We start from the raw sequence: 21868 nt of genomic DNA, 5'->3' as shown, positions 1-21868 counted from the left end.
GGGGGGTTGGGGGGAACCACTTAGCCATAGGACTTCTCTTTGAAATACAGCCCAGGCGCAGAGGACGCAGCGTAGAGCTCTGACAAGTTCAAACATCACTGATGTGAATAAATGCAGACATCCTGAACAGCCCCCTCCTGTCTGACCAATCACCAGGGTTATGGCGGAGGAGGGCAGCACCGAGCCCGAGCCCGGGACCTGCCCAAATAATGACTACCGGCTTATGGTGCTCCGGGGCAGAGTTATTGATGCCAGTCAATTGACATGAAACAAATCAGGTCTGCAATTAAGTTTTTAGAACAAACCAAAGGGCATACTCATGATTGACAGAAATCATGTGAGCTGTACCAGATGGGAAAGGGAGCCCGTCCTGTCTGGTAACTGAAGCCTTTGTGCCTTCTGAAGTAACTGATTTATGGAGTGTGTGGTGTGCTCTGGAAGCAGGAAGAGGGCTGTACGTCTGCCTGGGCATTCCGGAAATGGAGAAGTCTGGGGTGGAGAGCATGAAACATTCTGTGATGGCAGTGCCCTCCACCCACCTGCCTAACCAGACCTTCCTCTGGCCTGGGTCGATGGCCATCTGGGAACATGAGCCAGGGAGGCACCCACAGTGCCTTGCCATATAGACAGCCTCCTCCACAGAGGGGTCCCCACACATCTTCCTATTCATTTGACAAAGCTTTCCTCAGGAGCTGCGGGTGCTGCCCTGGCTGCCTCACAGGGCAACACCAGAGTCCAGAATGTGATCTAAAAAGGAGACAGAATGAACACCAAGACAGAAAGCTTAGAAGTAGCAAAAATGCTTCTAGAATTCACATGCACACTTGTTCTCTGAAGGAATCTAGATTTATTCTGCATGAAAACTAAAAACAGTGTTTGATCCCCAGGGTGCTGTGGAGCTGAGGCCGTGACCCTGCCCCAGTCTGACACGCCCGCCCAGCCAGGTTCGGGCCTTAGAGAAAGGTTCCTTCAGAGCCCCAAAACCTGTGTCACAGGCGACCTGTGCTCAAGTCAGTCAACAGGCCCAATGGCCATCAGTCATCTGCACCTGGGCTGTACTCCCGTGACATTGAGTCTTCCCCTCCTGACGATGAGGAGGCCTCTGTGGACGAGTCTTTTGCATCCATCCGGCAGAACACACATTTGGTGACTGTTTCAGAAAAGATGTCACTTTCGTAGATGGAGAAAGGCCTGTCACATACTTCACACTGACATGAATAAAAAGAGCAAAAGGTAGTGCTGATCAGAGGGGACCAAGGCATCCAGGTAGAATTCTCCCACCAGATCCAACCCCCTCTGGCTGGGCCAAGGCAAGAGCTGCCTCTCCTCTCTGTGGTCTCTGACCCTACAAGAGTGGAAATTGCAGGCCGCTGAGAGAGAAGGCACACAGGCTTCTCCCTCTCTTCCCCCGCAGAAGCTATGCAGCTGCTACCAGCTCATCCCCTCCTCTCGGAATCCTGGGGGCAGGCGTGGCAAGCTGCTTGACAGTGGAGAGGACAGGGGGCAGGTATCTACCCCATCTTCTGCCCTTTGCAGAGCACAGCTGTGGGGCCCAGTTGCTATCCTAACTCCCTGACATCCTGGGGCCCTAACTTACAGAACCATGAGAAGTAGGCGAGATTTCTAAACAAAGCAGTAATTTTTACCAGATGATGAAGGTGCTGAGCTTTCTCCTCCATCTCAGCCTGTTTCTGGCCGAGGCACACGGAGAACAGGGGATACAGTGGCACAGCTCACCCGCCAGATCTGCTTCCCACAAACAAGTGAGCAACACCCCAGGGCAGGCTGTCAGGCTATGGGCAGGGCTCTCAGGGACGCCTGCCACAGCACCATCCCCCTGCAAGACGGCATGCCCCTACCCTGGCACACCAAGCCCCTGTGCTTTGCCACCTTTGCCCAGTCAGGGCACTAAGGCCTGCGGGAGAGGCAGCCACGCCCCACCCAGGGCAGGCCCTCTGGGAAATCTGGCTTCTGAGGTTTCTTATTTTGATTTTGAGCAAGACAAATGCAGAGGGCTCATCTTTGGAACAGCCTCAAGTACATCTCTTTCTTTTCTTTGTTTTGCAAGAAAGAAATTTTGTCCTTTACCTACCTTACTCTATAGCGAAATTACCCGTGGCCCAACTGCAGAACGGCAGGGCTCAGAGGAGGCAGCTCCTGGGGGCCCTGTCCCAGGTGGCAGGTGGAGGACACGGGCAAGCACTGCTCTGTCGCTAGTCGGCTTCTAGGGCTGAAGGGCCAACATGGCCACACAGGCCACGAGGACCAGCTGGCCACAAAGACAAGGTCCATGTTGGTCCCACCCCTCATCTCCCTGCCCTGCAGTGCTGTTCCAAATTAGCCATTCCCAGCAGTGACTCCCAGCTGGGCCTTCTAAGAGGAGATGAACGTAGGTGGTTCCAGGGAAGGAGGACTCAGAGGACCCAGCATAGACTCCTCAAGCCTCTCAAGGTGTAGCCAAGTGTCTATACTGCTAGGCACTCATAGGGATTGGCCTCCAGTACCCAGTGATAGACTCTGTGGCCAGCCCTGGTGACACCTGGTGAAGCAGATGTGCCCACCCTACCACCACCATCCTCCACTAGAGAAAAACAGGGACCTAAGCCGCTTCCATGGGAAGGCCCTGGGGCACTGGCCAAGGGGTCTGCTGCTGAAGCATAGGAGGCCAGTGCCATGTCCAGCTGTGTGCCTCGCCATGATCCTCGGACTCGTTTCACTCCTCAAACACCCCAGGCTCCCTCCTGCCTCAGAGTCTCCAACTGGCTCTTCCTGCTGCTGGGAAGTCCTTCCCCTAAACATCTGCACAGCTCACTCCCTCACCACCTCAGGTCTTTAACAGATGTTAACCTTCTCAGTGAGACCTATCCTGGCCACCCTTTAAAGTGTGACCAGCAGGGGCACCTGAGTGGCTCAGTGGGTTGAGTGGCTGACTCTTGATTTCTGCTCAGGTCATGTTCTCAGTGTCCTGGGATCGAGCCCTACGTTCAGCTACCCACTCAGAAGGGATTCTGCTTGAGGATTCTCTCTCTCCCTCTTCCCCTCCCCCCACCTGCACACTCTCTTTCTCTCTCTCTCAAATTAATAAAGTGTTGCCAGCATTCCCACCCATTCCCCTTCCCTATGTTATTTTTCTCCAAGTTATTTATCACCATGTGACATACAACATATTTTTCTTCTTTATTCATAGTCTCCCCTTTTAGAACACAAGTTCCCTCAGGGCAAGAATTTCAGTCTGTTTGTTCGTGCTTTTATCCCCAGTTGCCCAATAAATGTTGGTTCAAAGAATAAATTCATTTGTGGAGGAAACTAATGAAAGCCTTCATTGAGCTTAATATTACCCAGTACCAACCTGTTTCACCTTTAAGCCCACGGCCTTTTTGTACTCGATTACCAAAGGAATTTGGTCAATTTCTTCAATATTCCATAGTCTCATGGTTTTGTCCTAAAACAAGTTAAACAGCAAACCAGCAGTCACAAGATGGGCTCCTTCAGCTGGGAGGCCCCAGGAAGGTGCATTGCATCCAGGTTACAATCTGAAGAACCCCAACCTGCAGAGGAGCAGAATGAGGGTGACCAATTGTTGTGGTTTCTCCAGGACCATCCCGCCTTTAGTACTGTAAGCCCATATCCCAGCAAACCCATCCCAGGGTGCAGAAAGTCCCACTTCTCAGCAATGGATATGGAAGTTTGAGGGGAAAGGACAAAATCCGTACAGTGGCCCCCAAAAGAGGAGCTGAAAGCAAAACTATTTCTAATGACAAATGGATATGCACAGATACGTGATCTACCTTCCATAGTCGCTATCCGTTTTCCATGACTTGCAGTTCACAGTAAGTCCCAATAATGGGTCATCTATTACCGTGATTCACTCCACTTGATGTGATCTAAGTATCCAGAGTAACTGCATTGTAATCACAAGTGTTAATGGCCTGCCTTTGGTTTTACCTATGCAACTGGTGTGCTGTGTTTCAAGATATTGCTAGTAAAATTTTTAACATTGTGAATATTATCATGTTTTCTAAGAGTTCAAGTCATGAAAATGAGATAATTACAAGACCAATGCCAACATGACACAGACATCACCGGAAGCGGGAGCTAAGCAGCTGTGTTTAATGACAGATGGACAGACAAATAAAACTAGGCTGGGAGCAGGGGTGGGGTGGTAAATAGCCAGAACACATCGTACTGCAGGATATGAAGAAACGAATGTGGAATTGGGTATGTTGGAGAAGAGAATGTGAAAGTACACGTGGACACTGAGTCTCACAAGCCTGGTATGAGATGGGCAAGTTCTAAATCAGTTTTTTCATATTCCAAAAAGACACCAATGTGAAAGAAAATGAAATGTAAGCCATCCGGATTGGGAAAAAAAGTAAAACTATCTCTATTTAAAGATTACATAACCTTGTATACAGAAAATCTTGAAGAATCAACTAAAAAACTATTAGAACTGGGGGTGCCTGGGTGGCTCAGTCGTTAAGCGTCTGCCTTCAGCTCAGGGTGTGATCCCAGAGTCCTGGGATCGAGCCCCACGTCAGGCTTATCCGCTGGGAGCCTGCTGCTTCCTCTCCCACTCCCCCTGCCTGTGTTCCCTCTCTCGCTGGCTGCCTCTCTCTCTGTCAAATAAATAAATAAAATCTTTAATAAAAAAAAATATTAGAACTAATAAAGAAGTTCAGAAGGGTTGCAGGATACAAAATCAATACACAGAAATCTATTGTATTTTTATACACTTGCAATGAACAATCTGAAAGTGCAATCAAATAAGCAATTCCATTTAGAATAGCGTCAAAAAGAAGAAAATGTTTAGTAATAATTTCAACAAAGGAAATACAAAACTTAGAGACCAAAAACTAAAAAAAAAAAATATATTGTTGAAAGAAACTAAAGATGTAAATGAATAGAAAGCTATCTCATGATCAATAGATCAGAAAACAATGTTGCTAAAATGAGAATAATACCCAAAATGTTCTATAGATTCAACATAATCTTTATGAAAACCCCTGATGACTTCTTTGCAGAAATAAACACACTGATCTTAAAATTCATGCGGAAATCCAAGGGAGTCAGAATAGCCAAAATAGACTTGAACAAGAACAATAATATTGGAGGACATATACTTCCCTATTTCAAAACTTACTACAAAGCTGTAGTAATCAGGAGAGTGTAGTACGGGCATAAGATAGACACAGAGGTCAACAGAATTGAGAAACTAAAAATAAAACCTCAGTTATGCTCAATGGATTTTTGACAAGGGTGCCAAGAGCTAAAACTGCGAAACTCTTAGAAGAATACATAGGGGTAAATATTGGTGACCCAGGATAAGACAATGGTTTCTTCAATCTGACACCAAAAGCACAGGCAACGAAAGAAAAAAGCAGAAAAACTGGATCTCATCAAAGTTAAAAACTTATGCTTCAAAGGATATGCATCAAGAAAGTGAAGATCTACAGATGGCCGATAATCACATGAAAAGATGCTCAACATCATTAGCCATCAGGGAGATGCAAATTAAAACTACAAGATCCCACTTCACCACCATCAGGAGGACTACAATCAAAAAGATAATAACAAGACTGGAGAGGCTGTGGACAAATTGGATCCCTCCTGCACTACTGGTGGGAAAGTGAAAGAGTTCAGCACTTTGGAAAACAGTCTGGCGGTTCCTGAAGCGATTAAACGTATAGAGTTACCGTTGTGACCCAGCCGCTCCACTTCTCGGTACCTACTCAAAAGAATAAGACACAGGTGTTCAAACAAAAACTTGTTCCCAAACATTCATAGCAGTATTATTGATGATAGCCAAAAGGAGAAAAGAACCATTCCTGTCACCTGAAGAACGGATAAATGTGATATAGCCATATAATGGAATATGATTCAGCAGTTAAAGGAGATTAAGTGCTTACTTACAGGTTACAGCATAAATAGATCTCGAAAACGTTATGCTAAGTGAAAGAGACCAGTTACAAAGGGCCATATCTTGTATGATTACATGTAAATGAAAGGTCCATAATCAGAAAATTAGAAACAGTAATAGACTAAATAAAAACTAAAACAGGCACCTGGGTGGCTCAGTTAGGCGTCTGCCTTCAGCTCAGGTCATGATCTCAAGGAGTGCGATTGCTGGATCATATGGTAAGACTATGTTTAGCTTTTATCATATCTGACAAAGGACTAGTACCAAAAATCTATAAAGAAGTCTTAAAACTTAACAATAAGAAAACAAAGAAACCAGTTTAAAAACGGACCAAAGATCTTAACAGGTCCCCTCACCAAAAAAGGCACACAGATGGCAAATACACATGTGAAAGATGTTCCACGTCATATGGCATCAGGGATTTGCACACTAAAATAACAGTAAAATAACATTATGCACCTATTATAATGGCCAAAATCTGGACCGTGGACAACAATAATGTTAACGAGGACGGGGAGCAACAGGAACTCTCATTCACTGCTGATGAGAATGCACAATGGTACAGCCACCTGGTGGCTTTCCTGCAAATCTAACTCCTTGATATTTATCTAAGGGAATTTAAAACTTACGTCCACACAAAAACCTCCACAAGGATGTTTAAAGCAGCTTTATTCATAATTGCCAAAAGGTGGAAGCAACGAAGATGTCTTTCAGTAGAGGAACGGGTAAACTGTGGTACAACCAGACAGTGGACTAGTATTCAGTGCTAAAAAGAAATGAGCTATTAAGCCAAGAAAAGACATAGAAGAACCTTAAATGCATATTACTAAATGAAAGAATCAGTGTGAAAAAGGCCATATACTATATGCATCCAACTATATAACATTCTGGAAAAGGTAAAACTATGGAGACAGTGAAAAGATCAGCGATTTCCCGGGGTTTGGGGAGGGAGAGATGAATAGGTGGGACGTGGGATTTTTAGGGCAGTGGAGCTGTTCTGTATGATACTATAATGGTGGATACATGTCATTATACACTTGTCCAAACTCCTAGAATGTACACCAAGAAGGGTGACCCTTAATGTAAACTGTGGACTCCAGATTATAATGTGTCCGTGTAGGTTCACCAGTTATGCTAAACGTCTCACCTGGTGGGAGACATTGATAATGGGGGAGGGCCATGTATTTGTGGGAGCAGGGAGTATATGAGAAATCTCTGTACTGCCTTTCAATTTTGCTACAGACCTAAAAGTGCTCTAAAAATACAGAGTAGGGGTGCCTGGGTGGCTCAGTTGGTTAAGCGTCCAACTCTTGATTTTGGCTCATGTCATGATCTCAGGGTTGTGAGATCTGATCCCTCATGGGGCTCTGAGCTCAGCGCGGAGCCTGCTTGGAATTCTTTCTCCCTCTCCCTCTGCCCCTCCCCTCACTCGTGCTCTCTCTCTTTCAAATAAAATATTATTCAGGCATCAAAAAAAAAATGAAATCTTGCCATTTGCAATGATGTGGATGGAACTAGAGGATGTTATGCTAAGTGAAATAAGTCAGTCAGAGAAAGACAAATACCATATGATTTCACTCATGTGTGGGATTTAAGAACCAAAACATGAACATAGGGGAAGGGAAGGAAAAATAAGATGAAATCAGACAGGGAGACAAACTATAGGAGAGTTTAGGAGACAAACTCCTAACTCTAGGAAACAAACTGAGGGTTGCTGGAGGGGTGGTGGGTGGGGCAATGGGGTAACTACGTGATGGGCATTAAGGAGGGCACGTGATGGAATGAGCACTGGGTGTTATATGTAACTGATGAAAGTAATCATAAGTATTATTAGTACCTATGAAACTAATAATAAATATCTTTTTAAAAATAGAAAAATAAAAACACAGTCTATTAAAAAGAAGTAGATTAGGGGCTGCCTAGGGCTGGGAGGGATAGGGAGATTGGAGGTCATGGCAAGTGGTACGGGGTTTCTGTGGGGGGTAATATGTTCTAAAATTGATTGTGGGGATGGACGCACAATTCTGTGTAATAAGAAAAGCCATGGGGTTGGGGGGTTGGAAAGGCCACTGAATTGTACATTTTAAGTGTATGAATTGTATGGTAAGTGGATTATATCTTAATAAAACTGTTAAAGAGAAAAAAAGGACACTTTGACGGTTTCTTACAAAGCCAAACATATATAGTCTTACCATGTGATCCAAGAATCATACTCTTTGATATTTACCCAAAATGTCTTGAAAACTCATGGCCACACAAAAACCTGCACGCAGATGTTCACGGCAGCTTTATTCATAATTACCCGAAACTGGAAGCAATCAAGATGTCCCTCAATTAAGAGAAAGGAAAAACAAACCGTGGTACATCCAGACAATGGAATATTATTCAGCGATTTTAAAAACTGAGCTGTCAAGTCATGAGGAGACAGGGAGGACCCTTAAATGCGTATTGCTAAGTGAAGGAAGCCAGTCTGCAAAGGCCACAGACCGCATGCATCCGATTATATGGCATTCTGGAAAAGACAGAGCTGTAGACAGTGAAAAGGTGCTGGGGGTTCTGGGGAAGAAGGGGAGGGGTGAATAAGTGGAGCACAGGGAATTTTTAGGGAGTGAAACTATTCTGTATGAAACTGTCATGGTGCATACACTACACGCATTTGGCAAAACCCATACAACACGAAGAGTGAAATGTACACAATGGACTTTAGTTAATAATAATGTATCAATATTGATTCTTCCGTTGGATAAAATATACCACACTTATTGCAAGACATTATTACTAATAGTGGAAACAGGGGAGGGGAAGGGAATATATGGGAACTCTCTGTACTATTAGCCCAACTTTCTGTATACCCCAAACTGCTCTAAACAATAAAATCTATTTTTAAAAAAAGATACCAGTACTCCTGAGACAATAGTAACTGATCAATTAGTTTGGGAATACTGCTCAAATGACCATCCATTATCATATCATTCCTATGATTGTTTTTATGGAATGCAGTGTCCTCAGCAGAGCGATGCCCACCGCCCACAAGTCCACATCCTAATCCCCAGAACCTGTGAATATGTTAGGTGACATAACCAAGGGGAATGAAGGTTGCAGAAGGAATTAAGTTTGCTGATCAGCTGATCTTACAATAGGGAGCTTGTTCTGGGTTATCCAGACAGGCTAGACATAGTGACAAATGTCCTTAAAAGTGGACAACACAGTGAGAGGAATATGTGACTGCAGAAGAAAGGCCAGAGAGATACGATGTTGTTGGCTTTGAAGATGCAAGAATTTCCACAAGCCAAAGAATGTAGGTGGCTTCTAGAAGCTGGAAAGGGTAAGGAAACGGATTATTCCCTAGAGCCTCCGGAAAGGAATAGTCCTGGGGATGCCTTGCTTTTAGCCCAGCAAGAACCTGTCCTACTTCCGTCTCACAGAACTAGAAGATACTCAGTTTTTGCTGTGTAAGGGGCAAAGTGTACGGTAACCTATCATGGCAGCAATAGGAAACTAACACAGAGTCACGTCGCATTCCCTGAATCAGCAGGCAACAGAAGGGGAAAGTGACTACATCTGTGTTGGCCCCTTGCTGTGTGGAGCTATCAGAGTCCGCCAACAATCACACCTTCCACAGTGTATCAAGTGATTTGCCGAATCCCCGCAACCTCGCCCTTAAATACTTTGACTCAAAAGTTGGGAGTTTCAAATCATCTTGTTGATTTCTATGAAGATTTTAGTGAAAATGCAGAAAACGTCAAACAAAGGCATGTTGACATCTGATCAGAATACAAACTAGACATTGCTCATCTAGCTACATATTCAGCAGACAATGCAAATGTAAATTCTAGCAAATTCCATTCAGAAAGAAGTTAATCTCTTTCCAAAGTAAATGAAAAGATCTCACCTGCTAAATGGCCAGCACATCACGTACACCGCAGCCCAGAAAGGAGTGTGATTTGCTCACCTGGGATGTTGGGCTTTTTTTTTTTTTTTTTTTTTTGAGAGAGAAAGAAAGAGCAGGGGGGTGGGCAGAGGGAGAGGGAGAGAGAGAATCTTTTTTTTTTTTTTTAAGATATTTATTTATTTATTTGGCAGAGACAGAGACAGCCAGCAAGAGAGGGAACACAAGCAGGGGGAGTGGGAGAGGAAGAAGCAGGCTCCCAGCGGAGGAGCCTGACGTGGGGCTCGATCCCACAACGCCGGGATCACGCCCTGAGCCGAAGGCAGACACTTAACAACTGAGCCACGCAGGCGCCCCAGGAGAGAATCTTAAGCAGACTCCCCAGTGAGCACGGAGCCGGACTCAGGGCTCGATCCCAAGGCCTGAGCCAAAACCAAGAGTTGGACGCCTAACCGACTGAGCCACTCAGGCGCCCCTGAGGTCTTTCTTAATACAAGTTTTTCGTCGCCTTTCCCCCTCCTCAGAAAGTGCAGAAGCACTTTGTAAAAAGATGACCTTGTAGAAATGGAAGAAGGTGTGTCCTTTAAGATGTACCTCCAAGATGCATGCTATCATTGCCAGCTCTAGAGAAGATATTGAAAATGTGGGCCTGCCATAAAACCGTATTTTTAAACCGTGGCACAAGACCAACGTCCTCTGGTTGTGAAATGCATTGAGGAGGAGCCTGGAGGAAAGGATTACAATGGAATTACAAAGAAAGGCATACCCTGTTTCTCCGATACTGTGTGAGTGTCTTCGAAGAGGCCACAGTAAACCTAAAGGATAAAGTGACTGTCCCCTGGTTGCAGGTTGGGACAAAAATACATACAGTGAAAATAGGCTTCATTTTCTTGGAAATAAGACTGCGCTTCGGTCTTAAAATGAGAGAGAGAGACATCACCAGGAAACAGCAGTCAGGCCAAACAAGACATTCTCAGGTTCTTTACTGAAACCGTGCCGTATTTGGGATCCAACGTCATTATCACAAGTTCAAATTACCTCTGTGCTTTAAAGCCATTTCCCTGAGAAAGAGAGGCTCCAGATATGATGGCATCTAATGTCCTTCAGAGCCTTTTACAGTAATAGCCACCTTCGACACAGCTGGCCTGCACGATGCAATTCTTGTGCCAAGGGACCCGGCTGACTGACAAAATGCCTCAGCCTGAGTCCCTTCGGACAGCTCTGGAGAGCGGGAAGTGAATTCCTGCAAACCTAAAAACCTGCGAGGTCTGGTGAGTAAAACCCTGAGTATTCCCCGATCGGCAGCCTGTGCTGAGAGGATGTTTAGCCTGATGGCATCCCATGGGCTGACGCAGGAACTGGGGAGAAGTGGGCTTGATAAGAGCAGAGCTGCAGGCCCAAGTGGATTTCACATTTGTCAGTATTTTGGTTACTGCCACCTCAGAGAAAAGAAGGGCGTGCCGAGGCTGCGGCAGTCCAGAGAACACAGGGTACCCCCTAAACACAGGCCATGGTATATGTCAGTTATAGCTCAAGAAAGCTGGGGAAATAAATTCATAAATAAATACAAGTAACATTTAGTCAATCGTACTGTATTTGTATTCTTTAAGTCTTACATTTCTGTATCTTAAGCACACATGATAATATAGCCTACAACATTTAAATATCCAATGAAGACTTTTTTTAAAGTCTAAATACATTGCCATAAGAAAGAAACATTATAAAATATTTTTGTATTTTTTAAACATATTTGTTTAATTAGTCCTATTATTAATTACTACTAATTGCTGCCGTTAAGTAGTCCAATTACTACTGTTCCGGTACTAGCATTTACGTAACAGAGAAGTAAAAAATACAGAGTGAGACGTGCATTTCAAATAAACATGCATTTTTCTTATTTTGGTTTGCACTTTTACTTTTTTCCAGCTTTACTGAGATAGAGTTGTCATAACCATCTTTCATACTTTTTTTTTTTAAGATTTTATTTATTATTTATTCGACAGAGATAGAAACAGCCAGCAAGAGAGGGAACACAAGCAGGGGGAGTGGGAGAGGAAGAAGCAGGCTCATAGCGGAAGAGCCTGATGTGGGGCTCGATCCCATAACGCCGGGATCACGCCCTGAGCTGAAGGCAGACGCTTAACCGCTGTGCCACCCAGGTGCCCCCATCTTTCATACTTTTATGTTAAAATAGTAACGCATAGGCACAGAACTTTAATTGTGTGTTCTCTTATTACAGTATTGGGGTTGGGTGTGGCAGTATCTGGGTTGGCTCTCTAACAAGTTGGTCATGGTAGGCCGAGTCTTGCCCATAGTCCCATGCATCTGGAAATGCCCAGACTAGAGAATGACATGGCCCTCGGGATACCCTGGGCTAGCTCTTCTGTGCCATTGGCATGGGAATTTCAGGATGTAGTGATGCAGAGAGGGAAGACCCACGTGGGAGCTCAGGGTGATTTCTGCTTGCTAATGAGCTGACACCTTCCCCCTGCCCCGAACCCCCCCCCCCTTTTGGCTCCATCACTCACTGGTCTGGGCATGCCCTTGCTCCAACAAAGCTTAAATGTCAGTGGTTGCGGACACAGAAATCCCTGGCAACTCCCCACCTGAGCAGACATAAGGACCTGCCTCCCAGGTTCCCAGCCAGCTCCCTGCACGGAGGATGGCCTGGCGTGGGGGAGGGGGGTGCCCTCAGACTGAGCCAGCCCAGGAATTTCGCTTGCCAGTAACACTTCTGTGAACACCAATTCTCACAAATGTGAGAGAGATTGTAAGTTACTCAAAGGTTGGCCACTTTTACCTTTGAAGCAGACAGGACCCATTTCTTGTTGTTGCTAATGGCAACGTCTGTCACCCAGTCACTATGGCCCTGAAGAAAAATAGAATTTTAACAAGCACCTAGAGGAAAAACCTGGGTAAGCGCGACAAAAACAAAAGCACCAAGTCAGGACCCCAGTGAGGCATGCATTTAAGAGCAACCAATTGTGCTTCCCTGATGTCACTGACGACATTTAACATGTGTAAAGGTTGACGATGCACGTGTTTTTTAAAATGGCACTCTAGTGTTAGCAGGATGGAGCAAGACTGACTATATTCCCAGCCGGTCCCAAGCACCTCTTGCGGGTTTTTGTTTGCATTCTCTCTTCTAGGAAATAACCACACTCGGGGGTCCTCCTGGTGAGGGGGCTTTTGCTGCAAACCTATCCCCTGTGGCCTAAGCAGATGGGAAGTTATTTTCCTCAAGTGAAAAGGAGCTCAGAGGAGACAGACACTTAATGACGTCAGGGCTCTGCATCGGCATCTTGACCATTCTTTAGCCTTCCCCTTATGGAAAGAGGCTGAAGGCGGGCCAGTGTGGTGTGGGAGGAGGAAGGAGAGCAAGAGAGAAGTACATAACAAAGGACAGGAGCTTGAGGGTGGAAAAACAGAGAGTGGAGAGAAGAGAGAACAGAACACCCTGAAAGGGGAGTGAGGGACTTTTCAACACAGGGAGGTGGGACACTCAGCTGTAAGCTGTTTATTTGCTGTGATGTAAACTCCCTTTGCCTCCCCCAAAACCCTTGCAGAAGAACACTCCAGACAGCCCAGCCCCGGGGGCCTGAATGTTGTGATGATCAAGGGGCACGGTCTCCACTCGGGCCACAGGGGACTGAGGGACCCAGAGTCGTGGATGCAAGCATTCACAGCCAAACCGCGAGATCACAAGACCAGGGAGGCTGCAGAAATTTTGGGGTAGGGGGCACTTGGCACGGAGGTGTTGCTGTAGCCAGTCCTGGGACTACCTGGCCTCTCTGGATTCCTGCCAAGTTGGGAAAATCCCTCCCCTCATTATAGAGCCCCTTTGAGTCTCCTCTAACTTGGAGGCAAAAGCAGACACCCACCATTTTGGAGTCCATAGCTTTCTGTGAATGCCTCATTGTGGCATTCATCTTTCTGCAGAGTAATTTCTGCTGTTCTTAGACACTTTTCCACCTCTGAATTTTTGCATTTGCTCTTCCGTCTGCCTAGAATGCCCTTCCCCCAGATCCTCATTCACCCAGTCTTTCCTTGCCATCAAGTTCTCAGCTCAAATGCCACCTTCTCCAAGAAGCCCTCCATGCCCACCCACTGTGGATTAGTCCTTGGGGTCTATTTCTTTCACATCACCCTGTTGGGGTTTCTCTGCTTCACTCATCACGGTTGATGATTTGCTTGTTGGTTTCTTGTCTGTTCTTCTCCACAGAGGTGTCAGCTCCAGTGGGGACATCTAGGTCTGTCTCACTCACTGCTATATCCCCAGCACCCAGCACCCAACACCCAGCACCCAGCACAACCCTCTATCTGATGCTGACATCGGTACCTTCAAGGAGAGCTTCCGGTAGCCTTCTCCTACATCCCAGATAGCCACGGTCCTGTCGAACCCTCCAGACACGAGAAAAGAGGCTACAACACAAAACGATAAAGTTTCAGGGGATGGGCGGTCACCTTCCCATGCCAACTGCTTCCTCCGTCAGCGAGGTCGAAGCGGGCTGAGGTCGCTTTGTGAGGTGCCACCACGGTTCACTTCAAGGACACTCAAACCCCTTCCTGGGGTGGCCCGATGATGCCCAACCAGTTACAGTCCATTCACATTATTCACGACAGTTATGTTCTGTAAAGCCATTCAGACACTGAATTAGCCAATGGTGAACAATTTCTGCTCAGGAATATACAGGGTTAGGTTCCTAGGAGCCTCTCTGGCCACGGCATTTCGTTAACCAATCAATGCATACATAGCCTTGTTTTAGGGCTGTTTCTATTGAAACACCCTTTAGTTGATACATAGGCTTTATTCGTTAACATTAACTTCATGGCCATCAGTGCTAGAGGTCACGCCTGAACCAAGCTTATCCAGCACACGGGTTTTCAGGCGCGTCATGACGCCTTCTCGCGCTGAGAGACCCTGGACAGCAAACGCTTCAGCCCTGTGCTGGGGGGCTCTTTAAACAGCAAAATCACCAACCCAAACCACAAAATGCAAAATCACTGGGCACTAAAGGGACCGCGAAACGGACACTTTCCAAGAAGAGAGCTGAAACAGGCAGGCAGAGGGCCGCCTTGTTCACCCGCAGCTGGGAGTGTGTGCATAAGCTCACTCACATTCTTCACTGCCCTGTGCATGTCCACAGCCCCGGCGGCATCACAAAAGTGCCACAAATATTGATTTGAGGGTTACGGATAAGCTTTACCCAGTATGCTAATTCACAAAGGCGGAAGGTGTGAATAGTGATAATTGACTGAATGCAACTCTGAACCCCAAAAATACAAGGAAAGAAACTGGTGGGATGCCTCATAATGGGGTCTAACTCACAGGGACTGCTTGTGAAGACGAAGAGTGGTTCAAAAACACCCTAGCACTTCGCAAGCCAGACTCTGATTGCTTCTGTACTGGCTGGGGGCCCCTGAAACACACACAGAGCAAGCCCCACTCCCCCCAAGAATGGAGGAGTAAAGCCATGACTCTCAGGAGCCATCACTTCCCTCACTGAGGCTCGGGCCGGAGGCCGCTTCCTGTCATCACCCTTGTTGGCACCCACGCCTCTTCATTTGGCAACAAAGCCCCAATTTCCCACGGGGAAACACCCACACATACTCCCAGACCCTCTGGTTGAAGGGCACTGACTCCAACCTCGAACTCAGGGGGGTGGACGAGTCACTGAAACCTAGCCAATCTGAGCCTTTCATCCCCTGCTAAAGTGATTGGTTCAGAGGTGGGGGCGTGTCCCAAACTGAGCCAATGAAAGCCTTTCCTGGGACTTGTGCTGGTACCATCTAAAAGAAGGTCTCTCTTTCTCCAGCACTGGCTCCCTGACAGCACTGTCTGAGTGTCTGGACCCAGCCACACCTGAAGTGAGACCTGCTCTTGGACTTCCCCACTACAGGGGTTAAGAAATATCTTTGGCTGTTAAGCCACATTAAGCTGAGTCTCCGCTACTTGCAAACTTCTGCCTATGATGTCCCTCTTGGCTTTTTCATTCTCATCGAAAATAAATCCATCCTCGGGGCGCCTGGGTGGCACAGCGGTTAAGCGTCTGCCTTCGGTTCAGGGAGTGATCCTGGAATTATGGGATCGAGCCCCACATCAGGCTCCTCTGCTATGAGCCTGCTTCTTCCTCTCCCACTCCTCCTGCTTGTGTTCCCTCTATCTCTGGCTGTCTCTATCTCTGTCAAATAAATAAATAAAATCTTAAAAAAAAAAAAGAAAATAAATCCATCCTCACCACTGGCATCATGAGAAATTGCCTCTCTATACTATGGCAAGTCCATAGGAATGGAACATGAGGAGATCTGCCCCAACCCTCCCATAGGTGTGAAATCTTTCTATGTGTTAAGTACTCACTGTCTCTGGAAAAGTGGCAGGAGCTCACAGAACCTTCATGGCCCTTCATCAGAGTCACACAGGCGCCACTGTTCCGAAACTCCCCTGTATGGACATTCCATATTTTTAAGGTCTTATCCCAAGAGCTTGTACACAGGAAATGGCCACTGGAGGTAAAACAGCAGTTTGAGATTGCACTGGAATGCGCCCTGAAACACAGATGGAAGGGTGTGCACTTCAGCGCTTCATGCCTGGAGGATCTGAGGACACAGCTGAGATGAGGGCACTGGAGCTGATCCCCTGTGACCTAACAGACATCATTCCTTTGATCGTTGCCTACCATGGTCCTGATCTCTCTTTTTTTTTCCATTTTTTTAATTTAAATTCTAGTTAGTTAACATATAGTGTAATATTGGTTTCAGGGGCAGAATTTAGTGATTCATCACTTACATACAACACCCAGCGCTCAACACAACAAGTGCCCTCTTTAATGCCCATCCCCCATTTAGCCCATCCCCCACCCACCTCCCTCCATCAACCTTCAGTTTGTTAAGAGTCCCTTATGGTTTGCTTCCCTCTTTCCTCTTTTTCCCTTCTACCCCTATGTTCATCTGTTTTGCTTCCTAAATTCCACATGAGTGAAATCATATGGTATTTTTCTTTCTCTGACTTATTTCACTTAGCAGAATACACTCTAGCTCTATCCATGTCATTGCAAATGGCGAGATTTCGTTCTTTTTGATGGCTGAGTAAGATTCCATTGCATATATATTACCATGATCCAGATCTTAATTGCTCTGACTATGCACTATTCCAGGATTTCTCTATCATGCAATACTGACATTTTATGCTACCCACACTTCTTTGTGGGAGGGGGCTGTCCCGTACATTGTAGGACATTGAGCAGCATCTCTGGACTCTACCCACTGGATACCGGTAGCCCCTACACCCAGCTGTGACAACTAAAAATGTCTCTAGACATTGGCAAATTGTCCACTGGGGGACAAAACTGCTCCTGGTTGAGAACCACTGTACTATTCAGAGCTACCAGAGACTTGAGGAAAAAGGGCATTGGAAAATCTCTTAGTGGTGGTCAACAGAATAACAGCCCTTCAGGTCTCACACTGGATCACACTTATAAAGTCGGTTTCTCCTGCTCACCTTCCACCTCCTTTCTCTCCAAGATGGAGGCCCCTCCACCCCCACCCCTCTCTTACCACCTCCTTCCACTTCCCTTCCCAACTACTCCCTCTCTTTTCTCCCCCTCTCTCTTCATCTGTCTTCAGTGTCATTAAAGCATATTTGGATGCTGTGCATTTAATTAAGTTGTGAGTTACCCATGCTCAATTTTTATATATCTTTTTTTTTTAAGAAAAAAAGCTGTCAGAATTTTGCTGGTTTTGTTTTCTTTGTGATCCTCAAAGTATTTTCTCTATGAATCCCATCTTCCGTTATAAACAGTTTTCAATAGAACCTATAAACACAGATGAACGTCTCTGAGTAGCCTGTATCATAAAACCAGTCATTTTACTTGAAGGAAAGCTTGGACAAAACTGTTTTTTCTAGAGCTCAGGCCAGAGTTTTGGTCTCTGTTTCAGTTCTCTGTAATGTGCAGACGGAGTAAGAGCAAAGGAGAAGAAATGTCAACTTCCCAGGGATATCCAGGGTAGAACTTTCCAAATCCCAGTGGCCATTAGGCTAAGAGCCATCCCAGCGTATACTGGAGATGGATAAAAAGGGTTCCCCAGAATCCAAACACAGTTGTTGGGATTTAAACCAAGGCTATCTCTATTTTCCAGGAAGGGGCTCTCATTTCAAATAAATTCCACTTCTCATAAAAGGCTGTTGTACTTAACAAACGTTTGGGGAAAGTGCTTATGTTGCACTTGCTTCTGGACAGGATGGAATCAATGCATGCCTCCCTATTCCTCCTCCTAAGTACAGCTGACAATCCTGGGCATTTATAAAGCAAAGAGGAGACTAGGAAAGATGGAGACAAGAATGCAGACCAGCATGACATCTTGGGACCCAAGAATGGCATGCTGTGCATCCCTTGGATTATACTTTTTTTCATAAATCCTGTACTGAATACTGGAAAAGCCTGTACTCCAAGAAACAATGGGGACCATAAAAAGGCCCTCAAGAAAAGCCTGTTCTCCCTAGCCAAATGGATAGCCTAGCAAGACAGAACACTTGTAGACACTACCTACCTTATTCCAGCCAAACATCTCATGAAAACCTGCATCCCATCCCCACACCCATCAGCAAGGGCCAAGAGGGGAGCCTAGACTGCCATGTTTGCCAGGCTATACTGGGGTGGCCTGCTAGAACAAGATTTCAAGAAGGAGAGTTCTTGATATAATTAATACACACAACACCCATGACACAATGGGAAATCACTCATCATACTAAGCGCCAGGAAAATCTCATTGTGCATGAGAAGATAATCAACAGGTGCCCAACACTGAGATGACATTAGAATTATCTGAGGGATTTTTAAGCAGCCACCATAAAAATGCTTCGATGGACAATTATAACCATGCTTGAAGCAAATGAAAAGATAGAAAGCTTCAGCAAAGAAATAGATGATGTGACAAAGGAGCCACATGGAAACTTCAGAACTGAAAAACAGGATATCCAAAATTAAAAATTCAGTGAAAAGGACAGAGAAAAGAATCAGTGAATATGGAGACAGACAATATAAGTTAAACAGTTCAAAAAATAGACTGGGGGGGCGCCTGGGTGGCACAGCGGTTGAGCGTCTGCCTTCGGCTCAGGGCGTGATCCCGGCGTTATGGGATCGAGCCCCACATCAGGCTCCTTCCCTATGAGCCTGCTTCTTCCTCTCCCACTCCCCCCGCTTGTGTTCCCTCTCTCGCTGGCTGTCTCTATCTCTGTCGAATAAATAAATAAAATCTTAAAAAAAAAAAATAGACTGGGGGGGGGAACCACCTGAGAGACCTGTGGGACTATAACAAAAGATCTAAAATTTGTGTCATCAGAGTCCCAAGAGGGAAAGAAGGTAGCACTGAAAAAGTAACCAAAGAGATTATTTCTGAAATTTTACCAAATTTGGCAAAAGACATAAACCTACAGATTCAAAAAGCTAAATGAAACTAAAGTAGGATAAACACAAGGAAATCTACCCCCCACACATAATTAAACTTCAAATGCAACACTTGGCCTCTGGGTCATGAGTTCAAACCCCATGTTGGGGGTACAGATTACTTAGAAAAAAATGAAATTAAATAAATACATAATTAAACTTCTGAAAACTTAAAGAAAAAAATCTTGAAAGCAGCAAGAGAGAAATGGCCCCTTACCTACAGGGGAAAAACTATTTGAGTGGCAGTGGATACTTCATCAGAAACCATGAAGACAAGAAGAAAGTGACAGGACAGATTTCAAATAATGAAAGAAAAAAAAACTGCCAATATCGATTTTTATATCCAGCAAAAATATCCTTTAGGAATGAAGGGGAAGGATGCCTGGGTGTCTCAGTCAGTTAAGTGCTGGACTCTTGATTTCGGCTCAGGTCATGATGTCAGTGTTGTGAGATTGAGCCCTGCATGGGGCTCGCACTGGGCATGGAGCCTGCTTGAGATTCCTCTCTCCCCGTCTCCCTCTGCTCTCCACCCCTACCTGCCACATTTCTCTAAAATAAATCTTTTTTTTTTTTTAAGATTTTATTTATTTATTCGACAGGAAAGAGACAGCCAGTGAGAGAGGGAACACAAGCAGGGGGAGTGGGAGAGGAAGAAGCAGGCTCATAGTGGAGGAGCCTGATGTGGGGCTCGATACCATAACGCCGGGATCACGCCCTGAGCCGGAGGCAGACGCTTAACCGCTGCGCCACCCAGGCGCCCCTAAAATAAATCTTTTTTAAAGTGGTTAAAATGAAAATTTTATGTTATATATAGTTTTACTGCAGTTTAAAAAAATAATGTGATATTCCCTCAAACCACTGAACTGTTCACTTGAAATGGGTGCATTCTCTGATGTGTGAACTATACCTCAATAAAGCTGTCAAGAGAATGAAAGACAGGCAGGAAGGAGGGAAAGGGGAAAGTGAATGACCTCGAGACTAGGTAAGAGCTATTTTTCACTAGCTATCCTTTTGTTCTTTTAAATTTTGTACTGTGTTGCATGTTTTACATTTTCAAAAAGTAATTTACATATTTTGGAAATAAAAACATGCAAGGCCCCTTGTTCAAAAACTAAGAATTTAAGGACATTGACAGCAGAATGTGAAATCAAGCGTGGGGCGCTAGGTATGGGGGGACCCGTGTAACTTCAGAGGCTGCGTGCCATGAAGCCAGCCCTGTCATGTGGCATTGAGAATCTTTGCCTTAATCTTTTCTTACTAAAAGCTACATTTCAAAAAAAAAATCATACATTTGGGTTGATCGAAAATACCAATAAACATTTTGTTTATTTCCCTTTCCACCTCCATGGGGAAAACAGAACACAGTGGGCTGTGATGCCCACACCAGGAACTGCGGCCACCTCTGCTGCCCGCACCCCTCACTGCCCTAGGGAAATGGCCCACAGCACCCCCAACCCAGGTGTCCCTGAGAGTCCCTCTCAGTAACAGAGCACGTGCTGAGCACACACCGTGTGGCCCATGCTGAGGACCTGCATGTACTGTCTTGCTCAGATCCCACCTCTGCTCAGTTTGCAGGTGAGGAATCTAAGGTCCAAGGTCACACAGGATACAAACCTGCACACTCTTAACCCCTGGCCAGATCCCCAAGGGACAGCCTGTCCCGGGCCAGCAGGGCTCGTCACTGAGTGCAGCAGGCAGGGTGATAGGGCATATATACATTCTGGGATCCTGACTCTAGGGCCTTCTAGAGAGGACTGGCCCCCCCACCCAGTGGGGGCCACCTGCCAGGGAACCCTTGCACACCCTGGATTATCAGATATTCCCCTTTTACAGGAGACGCTGGAAATTCACATTTGGGAGGGAGGTGGGGGAGCTCTGCACAATGTTTTCCAGGGTTGGCTCACATAGAAACAAATGCACCTGAGCCCTGTCCCTGCCCACAAGCCACAGCTAGTGGTGTCCCCCAGCCTGCCTCCTTCCTTCCCCTTCTCCATCTCCAGCCTCCTCTGAACACCCATGGCCAAGCTGGAGATGCCCCATGTGGACCCCCGATCGCAAGCCAGAGGTGTGCAGGCCAAATCCAGGAGGGCATGAATGGGGACCTGGGCCCACCTCCCTACTGCAGGATGGGGCCCCTCCTCACTTGGTGATGGTGAGCAGTGTGGTCTGGGATGTAATATCCCAGATCTTGATGCTTTTGTCCAGTGAGACGGAAGCCACCCTCTGGCTATCGGGGTCAAAGCAGCATGCTGTGAGACACCGGCTATGATGATCTGAGGCACAGGGAAAGCAACCCATTACCTGGCATTCCATGTGCCTCCCCCAGGTCAGTGACCATATTACAGAAACACAATTCCAGTTTCACAAGGGACTCTATACTCGCACAAACATTTCCTGGGTGCTGACCAAATGCCAGGCTTAGAACGAGAAGTACGGCCAAACAGCTCCCTGTCCCCACAGAGCTCCCCATCTGATGGGGAGGTGCCCTCGTGCAAACAACAGCCCATAGAGCATTGGGGGCCACGAGAGGGGTGTGCAGTAGGTCATGGCTCCTGGCCAGCACAGGGCTGGCCCAGCTCTGAGAGGTTGAGGAGGGACCTTAAAAGTTAGCACGGGAAA

General features: G+C 46.1%; 1 protein-coding gene across 1 annotated transcript in view; it reads right to left on the bottom strand.

Annotated features, from left to right (window-relative positions):
* Nucleotides 1-827: 827 nt before the first annotated feature.
* WDR88 (WD repeat domain 88) overlaps nucleotides 828-21868 on the bottom strand; it is a 41067-nt gene continuing 20026 nt past the window's right edge. Inside the window, exons 6-11 of the mRNA XM_040633706.1 lie at nucleotides 21393-21522; nucleotides 16165-16352; nucleotides 14146-14228; nucleotides 12607-12675; nucleotides 3350-3442; nucleotides 828-1208 (exon numbers count right to left, since the gene is read on the bottom strand). Coding sequence (XP_040489640.1) covers nucleotides 1035-1208; nucleotides 3350-3442; nucleotides 12607-12675; nucleotides 14146-14228; nucleotides 16165-16352; nucleotides 21393-21522 — 737 coding nt within the window. The 3' untranslated portion in view covers nucleotides 828-1034. The remainder of the gene's footprint in view (nucleotides 1209-3349; nucleotides 3443-12606; nucleotides 12676-14145; nucleotides 14229-16164; nucleotides 16353-21392; nucleotides 21523-21868) is intronic.

Source organism: Ursus maritimus, unplaced genomic scaffold (genome assembly GCF_017311325.1).
Source record: "Ursus maritimus isolate PB19 unplaced genomic scaffold, ASM1731132v1 scaffold_19, whole genome shotgun sequence".
NCBI classification, from domain to species: Eukaryota; Metazoa; Chordata; class Mammalia; order Carnivora; family Ursidae; genus Ursus; species Ursus maritimus.
Note: the sequence above shows the minus strand (reverse complement) of the source record. Positions and strands in the feature narration are given on the sequence as shown.